A 17,712-nucleotide genomic window follows, 5' to 3' on the forward strand; every position below is an offset into this window, starting at 1 on the left:
GCGCCTGGGCAAAAATGGGAATGACTCCAGGTCATTCTCTTCTTTAAGTTTTGTCTAATGGAGATTCAGTCCTGCCTGGAATATCATGGCAGCTGGAGGCTTCTGCCTCAGGCTGCTCTCCCCAGTCAGCAGCACTGCACGATCATGCCTACCCCTGGCTACCAGGGCTCAGAATCTACTACTTAGACCTCTACATTTTGCTGCAAATAAAAAAATTAAACTGCCATTTAGAACTGTCCCCCCAACATACATATCCTGGGACATTTTGTATTTTACCAGTGTCAACCAAAGCCCCACACACAAATGGAGATTCAGTCCTGCCTGTGCTTCTATCCTAGTGCTTGTCACAGATTCCCATTTTCAGCTATAGGCTGAGTAAGTGCAGAATGGTGGTTCACTCTACTTCACTGTAAGCCAACTGCCCTCCCCTTTCCCCTTTGATCTCTGCTTGCAACAAAGTCAGTGTTGTTTCTTATTTCTGCTTTCTTTATTACTTCATCACACAAATGGGGGGATAACTGCCACGGTAGCCCAGGAGGGGTGGGGGAGGAGGGAAGCAATGGGTGGCGTTGCTTCAGGGACGCCCCCTAGAATGGCATGCAGCTCATCATTTCTGCAGGATGTCTGGGGCTCTGACCCAGAGCAGCCGTTTGCCTCTCTGGTTCTTTAGTAGGCTTACCTGATATTCTAGGCAGACAAAACTTAAAGAAGAGAATGACCTGCAGAGTCATTCCCATTTTTGTCCAGGTGCCCCCAACCTACCTCACCAAGGCCAGCCAGGAGCACCCATGACAGCAGCAGACAGTACAGTATGACTGGTAACCGTCATTGCCACCTTCCAAAGCAGCAGATGATACAATAGGGCTGGTAACCGTCTTTGCTAACTTGCAAAAGGCAAGGAGATGCTGCTGTGTAGCACTGCAGTACTGCGTCTGTCAGCAGCATCCAGTAGACATACGGTGACAGTGAAAAAAGGCTGAACAGGCTCCATGGTCGCCATGCTATGGCATCTGCCCAGGCAATCCGGGGAAAAGGGTGCGAAATGATTGTCTGCCATTGCTTTCACGGAGGGAGGATTGACTGACGACATTTACCCATAACCACCCACGACAAATTTTTGGTCCCATCAGGCATTGGGATCTCAACCCAGAATTCCAATGGGCGGGGGAGACTGCAGGAACTAGGGGATAGCTACCCACAGTGCAACGCTCTGGAAGTCGATGCTAGCCTCAGTACATGGATGCACACCGCCGAATTAATGTGCTTAGTGTGGCTGTGTGCACTCAACTTTATACAATCTGTTTCCAAAAATCGATGTCTGTAAAATCGGAATAATCCCATAGTGTAGACATACCCTTAGTAGCTCAAGACATCTGAACGATCTGGAGTACAGGGCCTGCAGAAAGTGAGGAGCTTACCTACCACAATACTGAGGTATTAGCCTAGACTCCAGCTTCCCAAGACAGATGTCCAAAAGCTGGAACTGGCCCAGACAAGGCAGGTCTGCTGGCAAGTCTGACTTTCACTTCCTGGCTTGATCAGTTGTCTTCTCCTCTCCTCTTCCGATGTACAAACCTATTCTCTACCCTTGATTGTTTTATCATTTTTTGTTGCCCCATATTAGGGCCTGTCATCCTCACAGACTTCCCATTCATTTGTGTCCAATTGAAAAAGTTGGAAAAAGCCAACTGGGTGTTAGCTCAGGCTGTAGAGCAGAATCATTTTCTCTCTCTCTAAGTGGTCTCGGTGCCACTAGATAGGACAGAACACCACACCCAGGAGGTGTGTGGGTTACAGAGGCATTAAATGAGAGGAGCAAAGCCTCAGGGCTGGTCTACACTACCGGGGGAAATCGATCTTAGATACGCAACTTCAGCTACGTGAATAACGTAGCTGAAGTCGAATATCTAAGATCGGATTACTCACCCGTCCTCACCGCACTGGATCGATGTCCGCGGCTCCCCCTGTCGATTCCGGAACTCCGTTGGGGTTGGTGGAGTTCCGGAATCGATATAAGCGTGCTTGGGGATCAATATATCGCGTCTAGATGAGACGCGATATATCGATCCCCGAGCAATCGATTTTAACCCGGCGATATGGCGGGTAGTCTAGACGTAGCCTTAGAAAGGGCATAGATGGAGGGGTGTGTGAGATCTTATCAAAGACGGGAGAGCATAAAGTTAGCAAGGAGGCTACTGGAGGAGACTGGGCCCCAGTGTATTTCTGGCAAGATGAAGTGTGAGGGGCTGAAGGATTAGCTGAGTCAGAGGGCAGAGACCGGAATCTCACCATCGCCATTGACATCAATCTTATTGAAGACTCGGTTGGTGAACTCCTCCGCACTAGTTTCATGGTCACAGCCATTAATAGCACGAATAGCCTGGAAGAGAAGAGGAGGAACTAAGCAGCTGGCCCAGGATTAATCTTCTGCCATGGGACCATGGGTGGCATTGATCAAACACACACCTTATAGTGCAGGCTCAGAATATAGAACGCTGCTCATATTAAGGCCATTTGTGAAAGGTGTCTCCCCACTTCCCCAGGCTTTTCCCTTGGAAACAGTGAGTGGGAACCATCAAGCCTCACACCATGCCCTGAAGGGCATGAAATCTGGCCTCTGGTGGATGGAATGAGCAACTAAAGCTCATTGAGCATGCCATCCAACAGCCTCCACTCATGCAAGATAGTGGAGTACTATCCCAAGCAGCTAGTAACAACTGCCCATGAATCAGACAATGCCAGAGGCAGGAAGGCAGGACCCAAATTACTTAGGCCTTTAAAGGTTAAAATTCACCCCTTGAACTTTACCTGGAAATCTCTTTGTACCAAGGAAAAGTCATGAAGCACTGGTGGGGTCACACGCTCTCCAGAGGTAATGTTGCTGGATAAACAGACCACCATATTCAGAACTAGTTGCAGTTATTCATTCAATTTAAGATGCAGCCTCACAGTGTGCTTTGTAATAATCCAAACACAAGACAACAAAGGCTTGGGTAAACCCAAAGGGCATGCACCCAAAAGAAAAAGGTTGCAAACCTTGTGTCAAGTGCAAATGACAAAAAGCACTCCTAGAAACATGGAAACTACCAGGTTGGCTCTGAGCAGGTTCCATGCAGCTCAAGATGCTATCTCAGACAATGGCCAGCATGCTGATTCTAAGGATTTTAATTTTATCATTTTGAGTTGAGAGACTTTTTAGTAACCTTCTTCAATCTTTTTAAAATGTCTTTTTCTAAAGTTGAGTGTCACCTTATTGTGTTTTTGGTACCCTTTCTCCCCCAAGAACGTTGCATTAATTTATGCTGTGGTCACTCTTACTCAGTGGTCTAGCTACAGTTATATTTTAAACCTGCTACTTAGAACTAAGTGAATAGTTAGCTGATTCCCTAGCTGAACTCAGATGGCCCCCAAGAACTCCCAAAGGGAAGAGTGAGCTAGAGTGGGGAAAGTGCATTCAGGATGTTTGTTGTTTTCTATGGTCCTGTACTTCCTGTGTATTTCTCATGCTATTAAAGACAGAGCAATGGTGTTTTAGAAACCTGTGCAAAGAAAGTCCGCATGTGCTATGCCTACCATATGCACCTTGAAAAGGTAAAAGAAACCTGGGTCCCAGAACACCTACAACATCTGGAGTGCAGGGAGAGAGTGTGTTTGAACTAAGAGGAAGTCTGGAGGCATCAGCCTTGGTAAGAGGGGCTAGGCAGTTGGGCTGCCAGGTCTCTATCCTCAGGAGGGGGTGCTTGACAGAGAAGCTGCATCCCAAAGGCGTGTCTAGAATCCTAAGGTAGGGGCCGTGCCTAGACTCAGTTCAGACTTTGGTGGCTTAAACATATGAGATCCAGTAGCTGGAGCACCTCACAGGAGTCTGGTGAGTGGCGAAAAGAGTATTCTTTATTGGATCTGTGACTCTGACAGTTGCCAGAATTGAGAGCTGCAGCACAGCAGGAATCTCTCTGGACTCTCCGCTGGTCCACCAGTGCCAGTGAGATTCAGTGTGGGCATCCCACTGATTTACAGAATAATGAGGGCCAAAAAGTGTACACAACCCCGTGTTACCACCTTGATGATGTTGAGCAGTTCATGTCGGTCAATGCAGCCATTGCCATCCACATCATAGAGCTTGAAGTACCAACGTAATTTCTGTTCCATCTTTCCCCGGAGAACTAGGCTAAGTGCAGCCACATACTCCATGAAATCGATATACCCATCCTGTGAGAAAAAGAAAGGGAACATGAGAGTTAGAGTTCACAGGCATAAGTGGCTGAGAGAGTCCTGCCTTTATAGCTAATATCTCTGCAAGGTCAGGACTGAGAAACATGTAGCAAAGTGCCTGGGCACCAGAATCTTGGCCTTAACAGAAAATGGCTGGCTTTAGTCTAAGTTAAGAAGAGGAAACAGGCAGCAGCCTGGCTCTGCTCAGGATGCATGCGATAATTATGGGTCAGCTTCAGATTTTTCTACAAAATGGTTCTGGAACACTTGAGAAAACAGGCTCCATGTAATTATTCTCTCTTACATGTTTATAATAGCCTCTGTGCTCAGTGCTTACCAGATGTGAAGCCCTCACTCCACATGTACATGAACATGTCCTTCTCGCCACAAGCCATGACTGATTGGGGGCAAAAGAGTCAGCCCCAGAACACTAGTTGGCTAGAGGACTGGGATGACATCTCACCCGACTTCCTGCTGTCAGCCCATCTCTCAGTGTAGGTGAGGAAAGCCAATTCAGAGCAGGAGCTCAGCCATTCCCAAGTGGTTGTGTCCATGCCAAACAGATGGCACAGGGACTGAACTCCATACAGGGGCCATAGGGCTTAGGCAAGAGCACACATTGCTATTGCTACTGCTGGGAGGAGGAAGAGACCCAAATGTATCTTGAACTTGAGGTTAGGGTATCAGCCTAGGGAGCAGGTGAGGCATATTCACAGAAAAGCTGGGAGGATGGTCGATATGCAGCAAAGGAGACCTGACCATCATGGCATTCATGAATATGGACACCAGACAATGCAGCAGAGATGAACTCACCACTCCAAGCTAGCACTGGCAGTGGCAGAAGTAACCCTATTTTGGGATGAAGAAATTTTGGCTAGGGGCTGATAGGACTCCTAATCAGATTAGAGAGCATTCCTCTGTATATTTAGGCACGGGGGACTTGGTCCACTGTCCTATTGCTGAGGTAGGGGAGGCATGTGTGACTTTCCCCTCCTAGGGGTCCCTGAATGGTCCTTCGTACTAACTGAGGTCTGGCTCTACGCAGCTAAAAGTGTTCATTTATAGCTGAGTGCAGCAGTTTTTTCTGGGGTTAATTTCTGACTCAGAGAAGACAGAGACAGAGGTCGGGGAACAAATAGGGATTTGCCTGTGCTGAGATCAGAGCATGGATCTGGATGCCATGCATTCTAATGTACTAAGGGACTTCACAGATTTTAGGCCAGAAGGGACCACTATGATCAAGTCTGACCTCCCATCACGGAGTGTGGGGGAGTCCGGTCCGGCACCCCTCTTCCTGGGACTCCACAGAGACTCTCAGCCAGCCAGTAAAACAGAAGGTTTATTGGACAACAGGAACGCAGGTTACAGAAGAGCTTGCAGGCACAGTTGGGACCCCTCAATCGAGTCCTTCTGGAGTTTCAGGGTGCTTGGATCCCAGCTTAGGATACCCTGAATTCCATCCACACAGCCCCCAAAACAAAACTGAAACTAACCCACCTCCTGCCGGCCCCTTCCTTCGTCTAGCTTCCTAGGCAAAAGTGTTGATCTCCCACCCCCCTTGCCTAGCTCAGGTTACAGGCTCAAGTATAGTCCATCCCCTAAAATCCTCCCCTGCTCTCCCATCCTCCATGCAGACAGCCCCTACTCCATCACACCTCCTACATAATGCAGGCTTTAGTGTTACCAACAGATTCTTGCATCAAGTCCATAACATCTGGTTGCAATACAGCAGTGGTTCTCAATCACCAGGGTATGTGTATCCCTGGAGGTACTTAGAGATCTTCCAGGGGGTACATCAACTCACCTAGATATTTGCCTAATTTTACAATTGGCTACATAAAAAGCACTAGCGAACTCAGTATAAACTAAAATTTCATACAGACAATTACTTGTTTATACTGCTCTATATACTGTATAATGAAATGTAAGTAACATATTTATATTCCAATTGATTTATTTTATTATATGGCAAAAAAAGAGAAAATAAGCATTTTTTCAGTAATAGCATGCTGTGATACTTCTGTATTTTTATGCCCGATTTTGTAAGCAAGTAGTTTTTAAGTGAGGTGAAACTTGGGGATACTTGGAACAAATCAGACTTCTGGAAGGGGTACATTAGTCTGGAAAGGTTGAGAACCACTTGTGATGAAGTGGGACTATTCTTAATGTTTCCTCTGAATACTGTGTGGATGCCTCAGTTTCCCCTATGCATTTCTTAAGTCTTCAGCGTGCATAAATGGCAGACACTCTGTCTCTTGGCAACAAATGGCCAGGGCCCTTCCCCTCTGCAAGGGGATGGATAAAGGTAAACAAAGAGATCAGGTGACCTCCTGGCCTGGAAAAGAGACAAAAGGCCAGAAAGGAAGGGCTGGAGGGGGTTTCAGTTTGGAGCTGGCTGGGGATGAGTGCAGATGGGGTTGTCTGGCTCGCTGGGCCCCAGAATGGACCCAGCTGAAGGGTCCCATTCTCTGTACCTACAAGCTCTGTTTTAGATCGTGTTCCTGTCATCTAATAGACCTCTGTTTTACTGGCTGGTTAAGAGCCACATCCGACTGTAAAGTAGGGGTGCAGGACCTTCTGGATTCCCCAGGACCCCACCTGGACAGATTTGCTGTGGGAAGTGCTCAGAGGGGCAGAGGATGGTGAATGCTCCAAGGAGAGACCCAGGAAGGTGAAGCCGTGTGAGCCTCTTGCCCTGAAGATAGTCTGCTCCAAGGGAGAGGAGGCTCCCCAAAGTCCTGATTGGCTTTGTGGGGAGCAGTTCTTAAGCATCACCCAAGGACCCCGTGACATCACTACACTAGAGCATCACTTTTAGAAAGATATCTAATCTGGTTATAGTGACAAAGAATCCAGCACATCCCTATATAAATTGTTCAGCAAGTTAATTAACCCCATCACAGATATTATTGGCCTGCCCCTGCTGGCCATCCATGATACTGCTATGAGGAAACCCAAGCCACTGGGTTCCTAGGGTGTTTTAAGCATCTAGAGCCTAAACAGAGTCCAGCTATTGCCTCTCCACTTTGGGATCCTTAGGTAGAGTCTCAGAGTGCAGACCCTTTGTTTTGCACTCCCTCTTGAGAGCTGGGTTTGGAGACGGTCCCATAGAAGGAGAGATTAAAGAGGCTAGGACTTTTCAGCTTGGAAAAGAGAAGACTAAGGGGGGATATGATAGAGGTATATAAAATCATGAGTGATGTGGAGAAAGTGGATAAGGAAAAGTTATTTACTTATTCCCATAATACAAGAACTAAGGGTCATCAAATGAAAATTAATAGGGCAGCAGGTTGTAAAAACAAATCAAAAGGAAGTTCTTCTTCATGCTAGTGGCATCATGTCAACTTGTGGAATCCTTACCTGAGGAGGTTTTAAGGCTAGGATATAACAGCGTTTAAAAGAGAACTGGATAAATTCATGGTGGTATGTCCATACATGGCTATTAGCCAGAATGGGTAAGGAATGGTGTCCCTAGCCTCGTGTTGTCAAAGAAGGATGGAGATGGGATGGCAGGAAGAGAGATCACCTTGATCATTGCCTGTTAGGTTCACTCCCTTTGGGGCACCTGGCATTGCCACTGTCGCGTAGACAGATACCTGGGCTGGATGGACCTTTTGTCTGACCGGTATGCCCATTCTTATGGAAACTGTGATGATTTTGGTGATTTGTTTCTACAGCTTATGATGTCTGGTTAATATTATGGAATTGCTCTTATGAAAACTACTGTATGATGAATGCCGCTCTGTATGCGTATTCACGATTCCATTCTATTCAGAGTCATACAGCATTTCTCACCATAGTATCTGTGCATGTTCCAGTCACACATTAAGCAATGTGACCCCACATATGTTGTATGTTTACTCTCTCATCCTCTTCCCACAGAAAGAAGCATGTGCAGTGGAAAGTCTTGTTTTGGTGGTGTACGGGTTGTTTTTTTAATATAAATATATGTGTTGCTATGTGTTTATGTTAGAGAAGGCAAGGTCAAAGAAGTGCCTGATATTAAATGAGGATATTAATATAATATAATAGACATCACGGAACCTTGGTGGAACAATTATAATTAAATGAGACATGGTAATACCAGGGTACATAATACTGTATACAGGAATGACAGACTAGGGCACACTGGGGGAGTGGTACTATGTGAAAGAAAGCATAGTCAAATAATAAAAATCTTAAATAAAATCAAACAGTACCATAGAATCTCTAGGGACATAAATTCTGTCCTTGACTAATGAATACAGCAATAGGAATATACTAGCGAACACCTGACCAGGATGGTGATGGCGACTGTGAAATGCTCAAAGAAATTAGAGAGGCTATAAAAACAGAAAACCCAATAATAACGGGGGAGTTCAACTAATCTCATATTGACTGGAAACATGTCACCTGAGGATGGGATGCAGAGATAAAATTTCTAGACACCATTAATAACTGCTTCTTGGAGCAGCTAGTGCTGGAACCCACAAGGGGGGAGGTAATTCTTGATTTAGTCCTAAGTGGAGCACAGGATCTGGTCCTGAATATAGCTGAACTGCTCAGTAATACAGATCATCATGTAAACTTACATTTACCATCCTTGGGGTAGGGGGAGAAATACTAAAGAAACCCACCACGGTAGCATTTAAGTTTAAAATAGGGAAATTACACAAAAATGAGAAAGCTAGTTAAACAGAAGTTAAAGAGGAACGGTTACAAGAGTGAAATGCCTGCATGCTGCATTGATACTTTCTAAAAACACCGTAATTAGAGGCTCAAACTATATGCATACCCCAAATTTAAAAAAAAACCCCTAATTGGACCAAAAAATGTCGCCATGATTAAATGATAGAATCATAGAAGATTACGGTTGGAAGAGACCTCAGGAGGTCATCTAGTCCAACCCCCTGCTCAAAGCAGGACCAACACCAACTAAATCATCCAAGCCAGGGCTTTGTCAAGCTAGGCCTTAAAAACTTCTAAAGATAGAGATTCCACCACCTCCCATAGGTAACCTATTCCAGTGCTTCACCACCCTCCTAGTGAAATAGTTTTTCCTAATATCCTACCAAGCCCTGAGCCACTGCAACTTGAGACCATTACTCCTTGTTCTGTCATCTGCCACCACTGAGAAATGTGGAGCTCCATCCTCTTTAAAACCCTCGCTTCAGGTAGTTGAAGGCTGCTATCAAATCACCCCTCACTCTTTTCTTCTGAAGACTAAACAATCCCAGTTCCCTCAGCCTCTCCTCATAAGCCATGTGCCCCAGCTCCCTAATAATTTTCATTGGAGAGAGTCCAGTGGGGTCAATTTCTGTAGTGGAGGGCCCAAAACTGGACGTAATACTCTGGATGTGACCTCACCAGTGCCAAATAGAGGGGAACAATCGCTTGAATTGATCTGCTGGCAATGCTCCTACTAATACAGTTCAATACGCCATTAACCTTCTTGGCAACAAGGGCACATATTTTTCCTAATGGCACAGAGAAAGCAACTGCCTTTGCATCACAAATACTCACCACTTCTAAGAAGAACTAGGCACCAATAGACCATGAAGCTCTCAGCATTATCTTTGGAATATGAAGTTCTATACCTATCTGTATGGTAGACATTTTACCTTGCTGACAGATCATTGCCTGTTCCTTTCAATTTTTGTACTGAAACATGGAATTCCACCATTAGCTGCTGCTTGTATGCAATGTGGGCATTGCTACTTCCAGCTTAATCCTATACTATTCAATTCTGTAAAGAGACTCAGCACTGCAATGTTGTTGCACTTCAGGAGAGTTCTCAGAGTCTTACACTTTTCAGGAAAATTGGCTCATATGTCCCCCCAGGATAATCCTGGTATTAGGTGAAACACTTATGTAATTCAGCTCCTCACACTAGGGATTGATTTGTTTCCACTATTAACCGTTCTGCTTTTTTCTCTCTCATGTCCATAATACAAGTTAAATATTCCTGCATCCAAACAAGCATCTTCTGCACACAGCACTTGGCCTTGCACAGTGTGTAGTGTCCGAGACCAATACATGGATGCATTAGAAAGCTTGGAAGACCTAGGCTCAAGTTCAAGGATGGTTGCAAGAGGGACTTGAAAATGTTTAAAAACTGACATTACAAGCTGAGAAGTTGAAGCTAGCAATGGGCTACACTGGAGGGCTGTGCTGCATCAAGGAGTCAAAGAAACTAAAGAGAAGTGGTTGAAAGAGGAAAGCAAAGAGAGCGAACAGGCACGCATATCTGGCCTCAAGCATGAGTAGTGTGTTGGCTTCATCACATGGCTCTGTGCTTTATGCCTGGATTATCTGTAGCAAGACTGTCACTCGAGAATTTGACTTTTTAGCCACTCGCAATGTTGCAGCATAACAAATGGTAACTCAAGAGCTCCGTATTCTCACCAGCAACTGCACACCGTACCATAGTAACTCTAGCTCAGGAACCAATCCATGCAACAAACCTCGATGCCAACTCTGCCCACATATCTACACCAGCGACACCATCATAGGACCTAACCAGATCAGCCACACCATCACTGGTTCATTCACCTGCACGTCCACCAATGTAATATACGCCATCATATGCCAGCAATGCCCCTCTGCTATGTACATCGGCCAAACTGGACAGTCTCTACGGAAAAGGATAAATGGACACAAATCAGATATCAGGAATGGCAATATACAAAAACCTGTAGGAGAGCACTTCAACCTCCCTGGCCACACTATAGCAGACCTTAAGGTGGCTATCCTGCAGCAAAAAAACTTCAGGACCAGACTTCAAAGAGAAACTGCTGAGCTTCAGTTCATTTGCAAATTTGACACTATCAGCTCTGGACTCAACAAAGACTGTGAATGGCTTGCCAATTACAGAACCAGTTTCTCCTCCCTTGGTTTTCACACCTCTACTGCTAGAACAGGGCCTCACCCTCCCTGACTGAACTAACCTCGTTATCTCTAGCTTGCTTGCTAGCATATATATACCTGCCCCTGGAAATTTCCACTACCTGCGTCTGACGAAGTGGGTATTCACCCACGAAAGCTCACGCTCCAAAACGTCTGTTAGTCTATAAGGTGCCACAGGATTCTCTGCTGCTTTTACAGATCCAGACTAACACGGCTACCCCTCTGATTCAAGAGCTTTGGTGCTTACACCATCATCTTTTGAGACAGATGGTTGCCATTCACTACAAAGCTACACATAGTCTTAGTCCTATGCTCTGTAATAACCCTACACAAGAGCTCAACACATTAGGCTCCCTTCATACTTAAGGGAAATCTGTTATACACCCTTTGTGAGATTGGAGGTCACCTGTACTGACCTGCCAAACCTCAGCTTCACACCCATTACTCTTGGGTTGTTATGGCTTTATTTAAACACTCCAACTTCAAATCTAGTTATTTTATAAAATAGACAGTGTCCTTTTAAATAATGAATATTTACTGCACAACCTGGTGCCTATAGTGCCAGGCACTTGGGAATATATATAATATTCTTTTATCATTAATAACATACTGAACATCCCCCTTCAATACTTCTCACAGTCCCAAGATACCTCAAGAAAGTAACTCTGGAAAGCAAGTGTCAGCATGGTAGCCATGTTAGTCTGTATCAGCAAAATACAATGAGGAGTACTTGTAGCACCTTAGAGGCTAACAAAATTTATTTGGGCATAAGCTTTCGTAGGCTAAAACCCACTTCATTGGACGCATGCAGTGGAAAATACAACAGGACACACACAAACAAAATTTGTTAGTCTAAGGTACCACAAGTACTCATTCTTTTTTTCTGGAAAGCAAAGGGCTTTGTCTGAGCTATCTTAATATTTTTGGGTGGGCCTGCACAACAAATTTCTTGTTTACCATGGTCACCACTCTAGACACAGGACCGACCTGTGGATTTTAGGAAGGGACACTGATTCTTTGGAATAGGAGATATTTATGTAGGACCCTAAGCTCTGTACAGCTGTGCCGGAGTGCAGCTACTCATCTCTCTCAGCTTTATAGCTTGATTTACATCCATATAGGTTTTCAAGGCTGTTGTCACAAGGAAGGGAGCTAGAGACATCCTGTTTTCTCTCAATGAAAGCAGACAGCTACCTTTGAATTTCCAGACCCACTGAATCCATGGCTCATGACTTGGTGTACTGGGCCTCAAGGCAGCTCTGGTGTTTTTCAGTTTCTAAGCACTTCACTGTAAACTGAATGTACTTCCCAAAAATGCTGTAAAAGCAAAAGGACAGAGGATGCCTCAGCATCTCTACAAAGAGAGGACACCTAGGGAAGCACTTGGACCTGGTAACTCCTGCGAGACCTTCTGATTCCCCTTCCCCCAGTGCTTTTCTTTCCCTCTACCAACCTGACTGCAGTTGTCTATCCATTTCACATCTGCCAATGATTAGTTCCCTCCTTGATCCACAGATACTGAGGTGGCAAGCTAGAGAGGAGCATGTAAGATAGTCAGTAGCTTACAGCAGGGAGGTAGCTACATGGGTTGCATCAGCCTTGGAATCAGGGGTTTCAGGCAGCAGGGAAGAGTCCTACCCTGCCTCCTAGGTGCTCTAGACCCCATTTCCCTATCCTCTGTTGAAAGCCCTAAGCTGGACCCCCTACACATCCATAAGACAGTCATTTCAATTGCAAACAGTCTGGAAACTGCCCTATTGTGTAAAGTTTACAAATAAATCTATTTTAGTGTTCCATATTCTCAAGTGATATCTGATACTGGGCAAACTACAGGACTGTAATGAAAGGGATGAAAAGAGCCTAGTTCAACCTGCATCCACTTCTTACAATGCTCTATTAGCCAAGCAAGAGAGATACACTGCAGCTTATGGCAAGCACCTGAGAAGAGGGTTCATTATGCAGGTGACCAAACTCAGGACACACAGACAATGAAGTGCCATAACAGAAGATGCAGGTTCCTCTCTTACCTAGAGTCATCCAAGAATACAAAAAATGAATGTAAAATGCATAATTTTGCATTCCTACACACTACAAATACACAGGGTCCCTGAAATATACTAATCCTGCCAGAGCAACGAACAGTAATGTGACTGTCAGGCTCCCCTCTCTTTTTCAATATTCTAGACTCCATCTCTCCCTTTTAGGCACATTTCTCACATTCAGATGTTTAAGTTTGGTGCCCCTGCTATAGATCATTTTGCTGACCAAGATTTGGAAGTAAAATCAGAGATGCAATCACGACTGCACTAACTGTGATACTTTGGTTTCTTTCTGAGCAGTACAAGGCTGTCTAAGTTTCCCATTGGGTAAAAACATACCTTGTTCATATCAAAAGTGCGGAACATCTGTTCAATGTACTCACTGGCCGCAGGATCCAGCCCCCGAAGCCCAAAGAACTGTTTAAATTCATGCTCAGTCAGCTGTCCTGATGGACACTCGGTCATAAACTTTTTGTACCAATGGTGGATCTCAACAGCTTGCAGATCATCTACTGTGGAACTACCACTGTTCCCCATTTGTGTGGTGGGATGCTAAGAGCCCTCTGGAATCACCTCTTCCTCTCACAATTCTCAAAGCAATCTTCGTCTGCTGCCTTCCACCCTCACTCTCAACATCAGCTCATTTAAGTGAGGGATATACCCTTCCAGAAGCCAATTACAATTGTTAATCTGCTCTTATGCTGACTTAGAAACCTTAAAGCTTCAATGATATAAAGTCTCCTGGAAATGGAAAGAAGTTGAAGGATAATCTAGCAAAGCACTGCTATTTCAGGAGGCAAATCAGAAGGGGTGTGAGATAATCAGATATTGGCAGGAGGAACTGCTTTGGTATTGCCTTTGTTTTCCATGCATTGGTCTAATTTTACATGAAGATGTTATTGGACCTTTCTGGCCAAAGAAGGTTGTGGTGTTTGCAGTAAAAAATAAACAAATGAAAAATTAGAATTCATAGACTTTAAGGTCAGAAGGGACCATTATGATCATCTAGTCTGACCTCCTGCACAATGCAGGCCACAGAATCTCACCCATCCACTCCTGTAACAAACCCCTAACCTATGTATGAGTTAATGAAGTCCTCAAATTGTGGTTTGAAGACCTCAAGCTGCAGAGAATCCCCCAGCAAGTGACCCGTGCCCAACGCTGCAGAGAAAGGAGAAAAACCTCCAGGGCCTCTGCCAATCTGCCCTGGAGGAAAATTCCTTCCCGATTCCAAATATGGCAATCAGTTAAACCCTGAGCATGTGGGCAAGACTCACCAGCCAGCATCCAGACCACTGTCTCTTACCCAGCCAGAGGTCCCTGTTTCAGAAACTTTTCTTGGGGTTCTTTCGTCTTTGTAAATCCTCAAGCCTACACCTGGTTCAGATAGCAAACCTGCTGGCTCCATGGATGTCCATTCTTCTCAGTGTTGATTGAATTAGCCCTGAGACCGCACCTTGCCTTTGGTGACAAGTCTCACTTTAATAGTTTTGAAACCTAATATTCTATATTTTACATATTTCTTAAATTATTTCACATCAAAACCTCTCCCAATAACCATGACAATCAGCTCGTTCTTTGTTTTTGACCGAGCTACCATGGCCCCCTTTGGTGAATTTGTGATCTGCTCCTCTGTGGCTTCACAGTGACTGAGTCAAAGTCTTGGATAACTTTGTATAAAACACATATGGGGAGATTTTGGTATCACAGAAAAACTGTCCTATACATGACAGAGAAGACTCATAGGCAGAAAGGGCAATAAACTTCTCTACTCTAGAGATTCCATTACAGCCTCTCTTCACACCCAGTTTCCCTTCCACGCAAACAGGTCTCTCTCTAGAGTCCCCTTTCACACAATAATACATTATTTCTACAGCGTCCCTCACCAGGACCGGCTTTAAGCTGATTCCCCAGAATCGGGCCCCACGCCTTAGGCATCTTTTTAATTTTTTTTTTTTTTATACTCACTCGGCGGCAGGGGCAGGGGGGATCCGCTCTGGGTATTTGGCGACATTTCAGCAGCAGAGTCTGTATGTGTGTGCAAACGCTCCGGGTCTTCGGTGGTGAGGGTGTGTGTGGGGGTCCTTTGGTGCCGCAGAAGACCTGGAGTGGACCCACTGATGCTGAAGTGCTGCTGAAGCCCTGGACCGCTGCCGGGTATTTAAAGTCAGGCCCCCCTGTTCATAAATCCAGCCCTGTCCCACAAAGGACCAGGGCACTTTTTAATTAAACTAAGAATCATCGCTTCAATTTTGACATGAAATCTAGAACAGTGGCCACCAGTTCTGCAAGTAAAAAGCCAATATTAAATGTACAAGACTACCTAAATATTCACTAAAAAGAACAAGGATTACTTTTGGTACCTTAGAGACTAACACATTTATTTGAGCATAAGCTTTCGTGGGCTAAAATGCACTTCATCAGATGCATGCAGTGGAAAATATAGTAGGAAGACACACACACACACACACTGAAAAAAAATGAGTGTTGCTATACTAACTATAATGAGAGTAATCAATTAACGTGGGCTATTATCAGCAGGAGAAAAAATACTTTTTGTAATGATAGTCAGGATGGCCCATTTCCAACAGTTGACAAGAAGGTGTGAGTAACAGTAGAGGAAAAAATTAGCATGGGGAAATAGTTTTACTTTGTGTAATGACTCATCCACTCCATTCTTTATTTAAGCCTAATTTAATGGTGTCCAGTTTGCAAATTAATTCCAATTCTGCAGTTCCTTGTTGGAGGGTGTTTTTGAAGTTTTTGTTGGAGTATTGTGACCTTGAGGTCTGTAATCGAGTGACTAGGGAGGTTGAAGTGTTCTCTGACTGGTTTTTGAATGTTATAATTCCTGATGTCTGATTTGTGTTCATTTATTCTTTTGCGTAGAGACTGTCCAGTTTGGCCAATTTACATGGCAGAAGGGATTGCTGGCACATGATGGCATATATCACACTGGTAGATGTGCAGGTGAACAAGCCTCTGATAGTGTGGCTGATGTGATTAGGTCCTATGATGGTGTCCCCTGAATAGATATGCCGACAGAGTTGGCAACAGGCTTGGTTGCAAGGATAGGTTCCTGGGTTAGTGTTTTTGTTGTGTGGTATGCCATTGCTGGTGAGTATTTGCTTCAGGTTGAGGGGCTGTCTATAAGTGAGGACTGGCCTATCTCCCAAGGTCTGTGAGAGTGAGGGATCATCTTTCAGGATAGGTTGTAGATCCTTGATGATGCACTGGAGAGATTTTAGTTGGGGGTTGAAGATGACAGCTAGTGGTGTTCTGTTACTTCCTTTGTTGGCCCTGTCCTGTAGTAGGTGACTTCTGGGTACTCTTCTGGCTCTGTCAATCTGTTTCTTCACTTCAGCAGGTGGGTATTGTAGTTGTAGGAATGCTTGATAGAGATCATGTAGGTGTTTGTCTCTGTCTGAGGGATTGGAGCAAATGCAGTTGTATCTTAGAGCTTGGCTCTAGACAATGGATCGTGTGGTGTGGTCTGGATGAAAGCTGGAGGCATGCCATGGTCTGGTTGTTAGGGGGCATATTCCTTCACCCTCTCACTTTCCTGGTCCTTCTCACATGAACAGAAAGCAACGATACCCAAAGTCCGAAGGCGCAAAACAATTTGATGTTTATTGGGGTGAACTTCCAGCAAGCATGATTTCAGTTTCCTTCCTTACTGTCCCCTTTTCCAGCTCTACATAGCAGAGGGGCATTGCTGGCATATGATGGCGTATATTACATTGGTGGACGTGCAGGTGAATGAACCAGTGATGGTGTGGCTGATCTGGTTAGGTCCTGTGATGGTGTCGCTGGTGTAGATATGTGGGCCCAGGTTCGCTCGAGGTTTGTGTGCATGGATTGGTTCCTGAGCCTAGAGTTTACTATGGTACGTGTTGCAGTTGCCTGGTGGAGATAAGTTTCAGGTGGCAGTGTTGTCTAGTGGCAAGGATGGCCTGCCACCCAAGACCTTTGAAATGTGGGATCATTGTCCAGGATGGGTTGTAGATCCCTGATGATGCATTGGAGGGTTTTATCTGGGGGCTGTATGTATGGCCAGTGGAGTCCTGTTGGTTCTTCTTGGGTGTCTTTGCAGTAGGAGCTTCTGGTACACGTCTGGCTCTGTTGATCTGTTTCCTAATTTCCTTCATTGGGTATTTCGTTTTGAGAATGCTTGGTGGAGATTTTGTAGGTGTTGTCTCTGTCTGAGGGGTTAGAGCAGATGCGGTTGTACCTCAGTGCTTGGCTGTAGACAATGGATCGTGTGATGTGCCCGGGGTGGAAGCTGGAGGCATGAAGGTAGGCATAGCGGTCCGTAGGTTTTCGATATAGGTGGTGTTAATGTGACCATCATTATTTGCACCGTGGTGTCTAGAAAGTGGACTTCCTGTGTAGATTGGTCCAGGCTGAGGTGATGGTGGGGTGGAAGTTGTTGAAATCGTGGTGGATTTTTCTAGAGTCTCCTTCCATGGGTCCAGATGATGAAGATGTCATCAATGTAGCATAGGTAGAGAAGGGGCGTGAGTGACGAGAGCTGAGAGGATTGTTCCAGGTCAGCCATAAAAATATTGGCATATTG

General features: G+C 45.0%; 1 protein-coding gene across 1 annotated transcript in view; it reads right to left on the minus strand.

Annotated features, from left to right (window-relative positions):
- LOC116831124 (guanylyl cyclase-activating protein 1-like) overlaps positions 1-13,673 on the minus strand; it is an 18,869-nt gene extending 5,196 nt beyond the window's left edge. The window contains exons 1-3 of the mRNA XM_032790894.1: positions 13,476-13,673; positions 4,060-4,209; positions 2,290-2,380 (exon numbers count right to left, since the gene is read on the minus strand). Coding sequence (XP_032646785.1) covers positions 2,290-2,380; positions 4,060-4,209; positions 13,476-13,673 — 439 coding nt within the window. The remainder of the gene's footprint in view (positions 1-2,289; positions 2,381-4,059; positions 4,210-13,475) is intronic.
- Positions 13,674-17,712: the final 4,039 nt, after the last annotated feature.

The sequence above is a fragment of the Chelonoidis abingdonii genome, chromosome 1 (genome assembly GCF_003597395.2).
Source record: "Chelonoidis abingdonii isolate Lonesome George chromosome 1, CheloAbing_2.0, whole genome shotgun sequence".
NCBI classification, from domain to species: domain Eukaryota; kingdom Metazoa; phylum Chordata; order Testudines; family Testudinidae; genus Chelonoidis; species Chelonoidis abingdonii.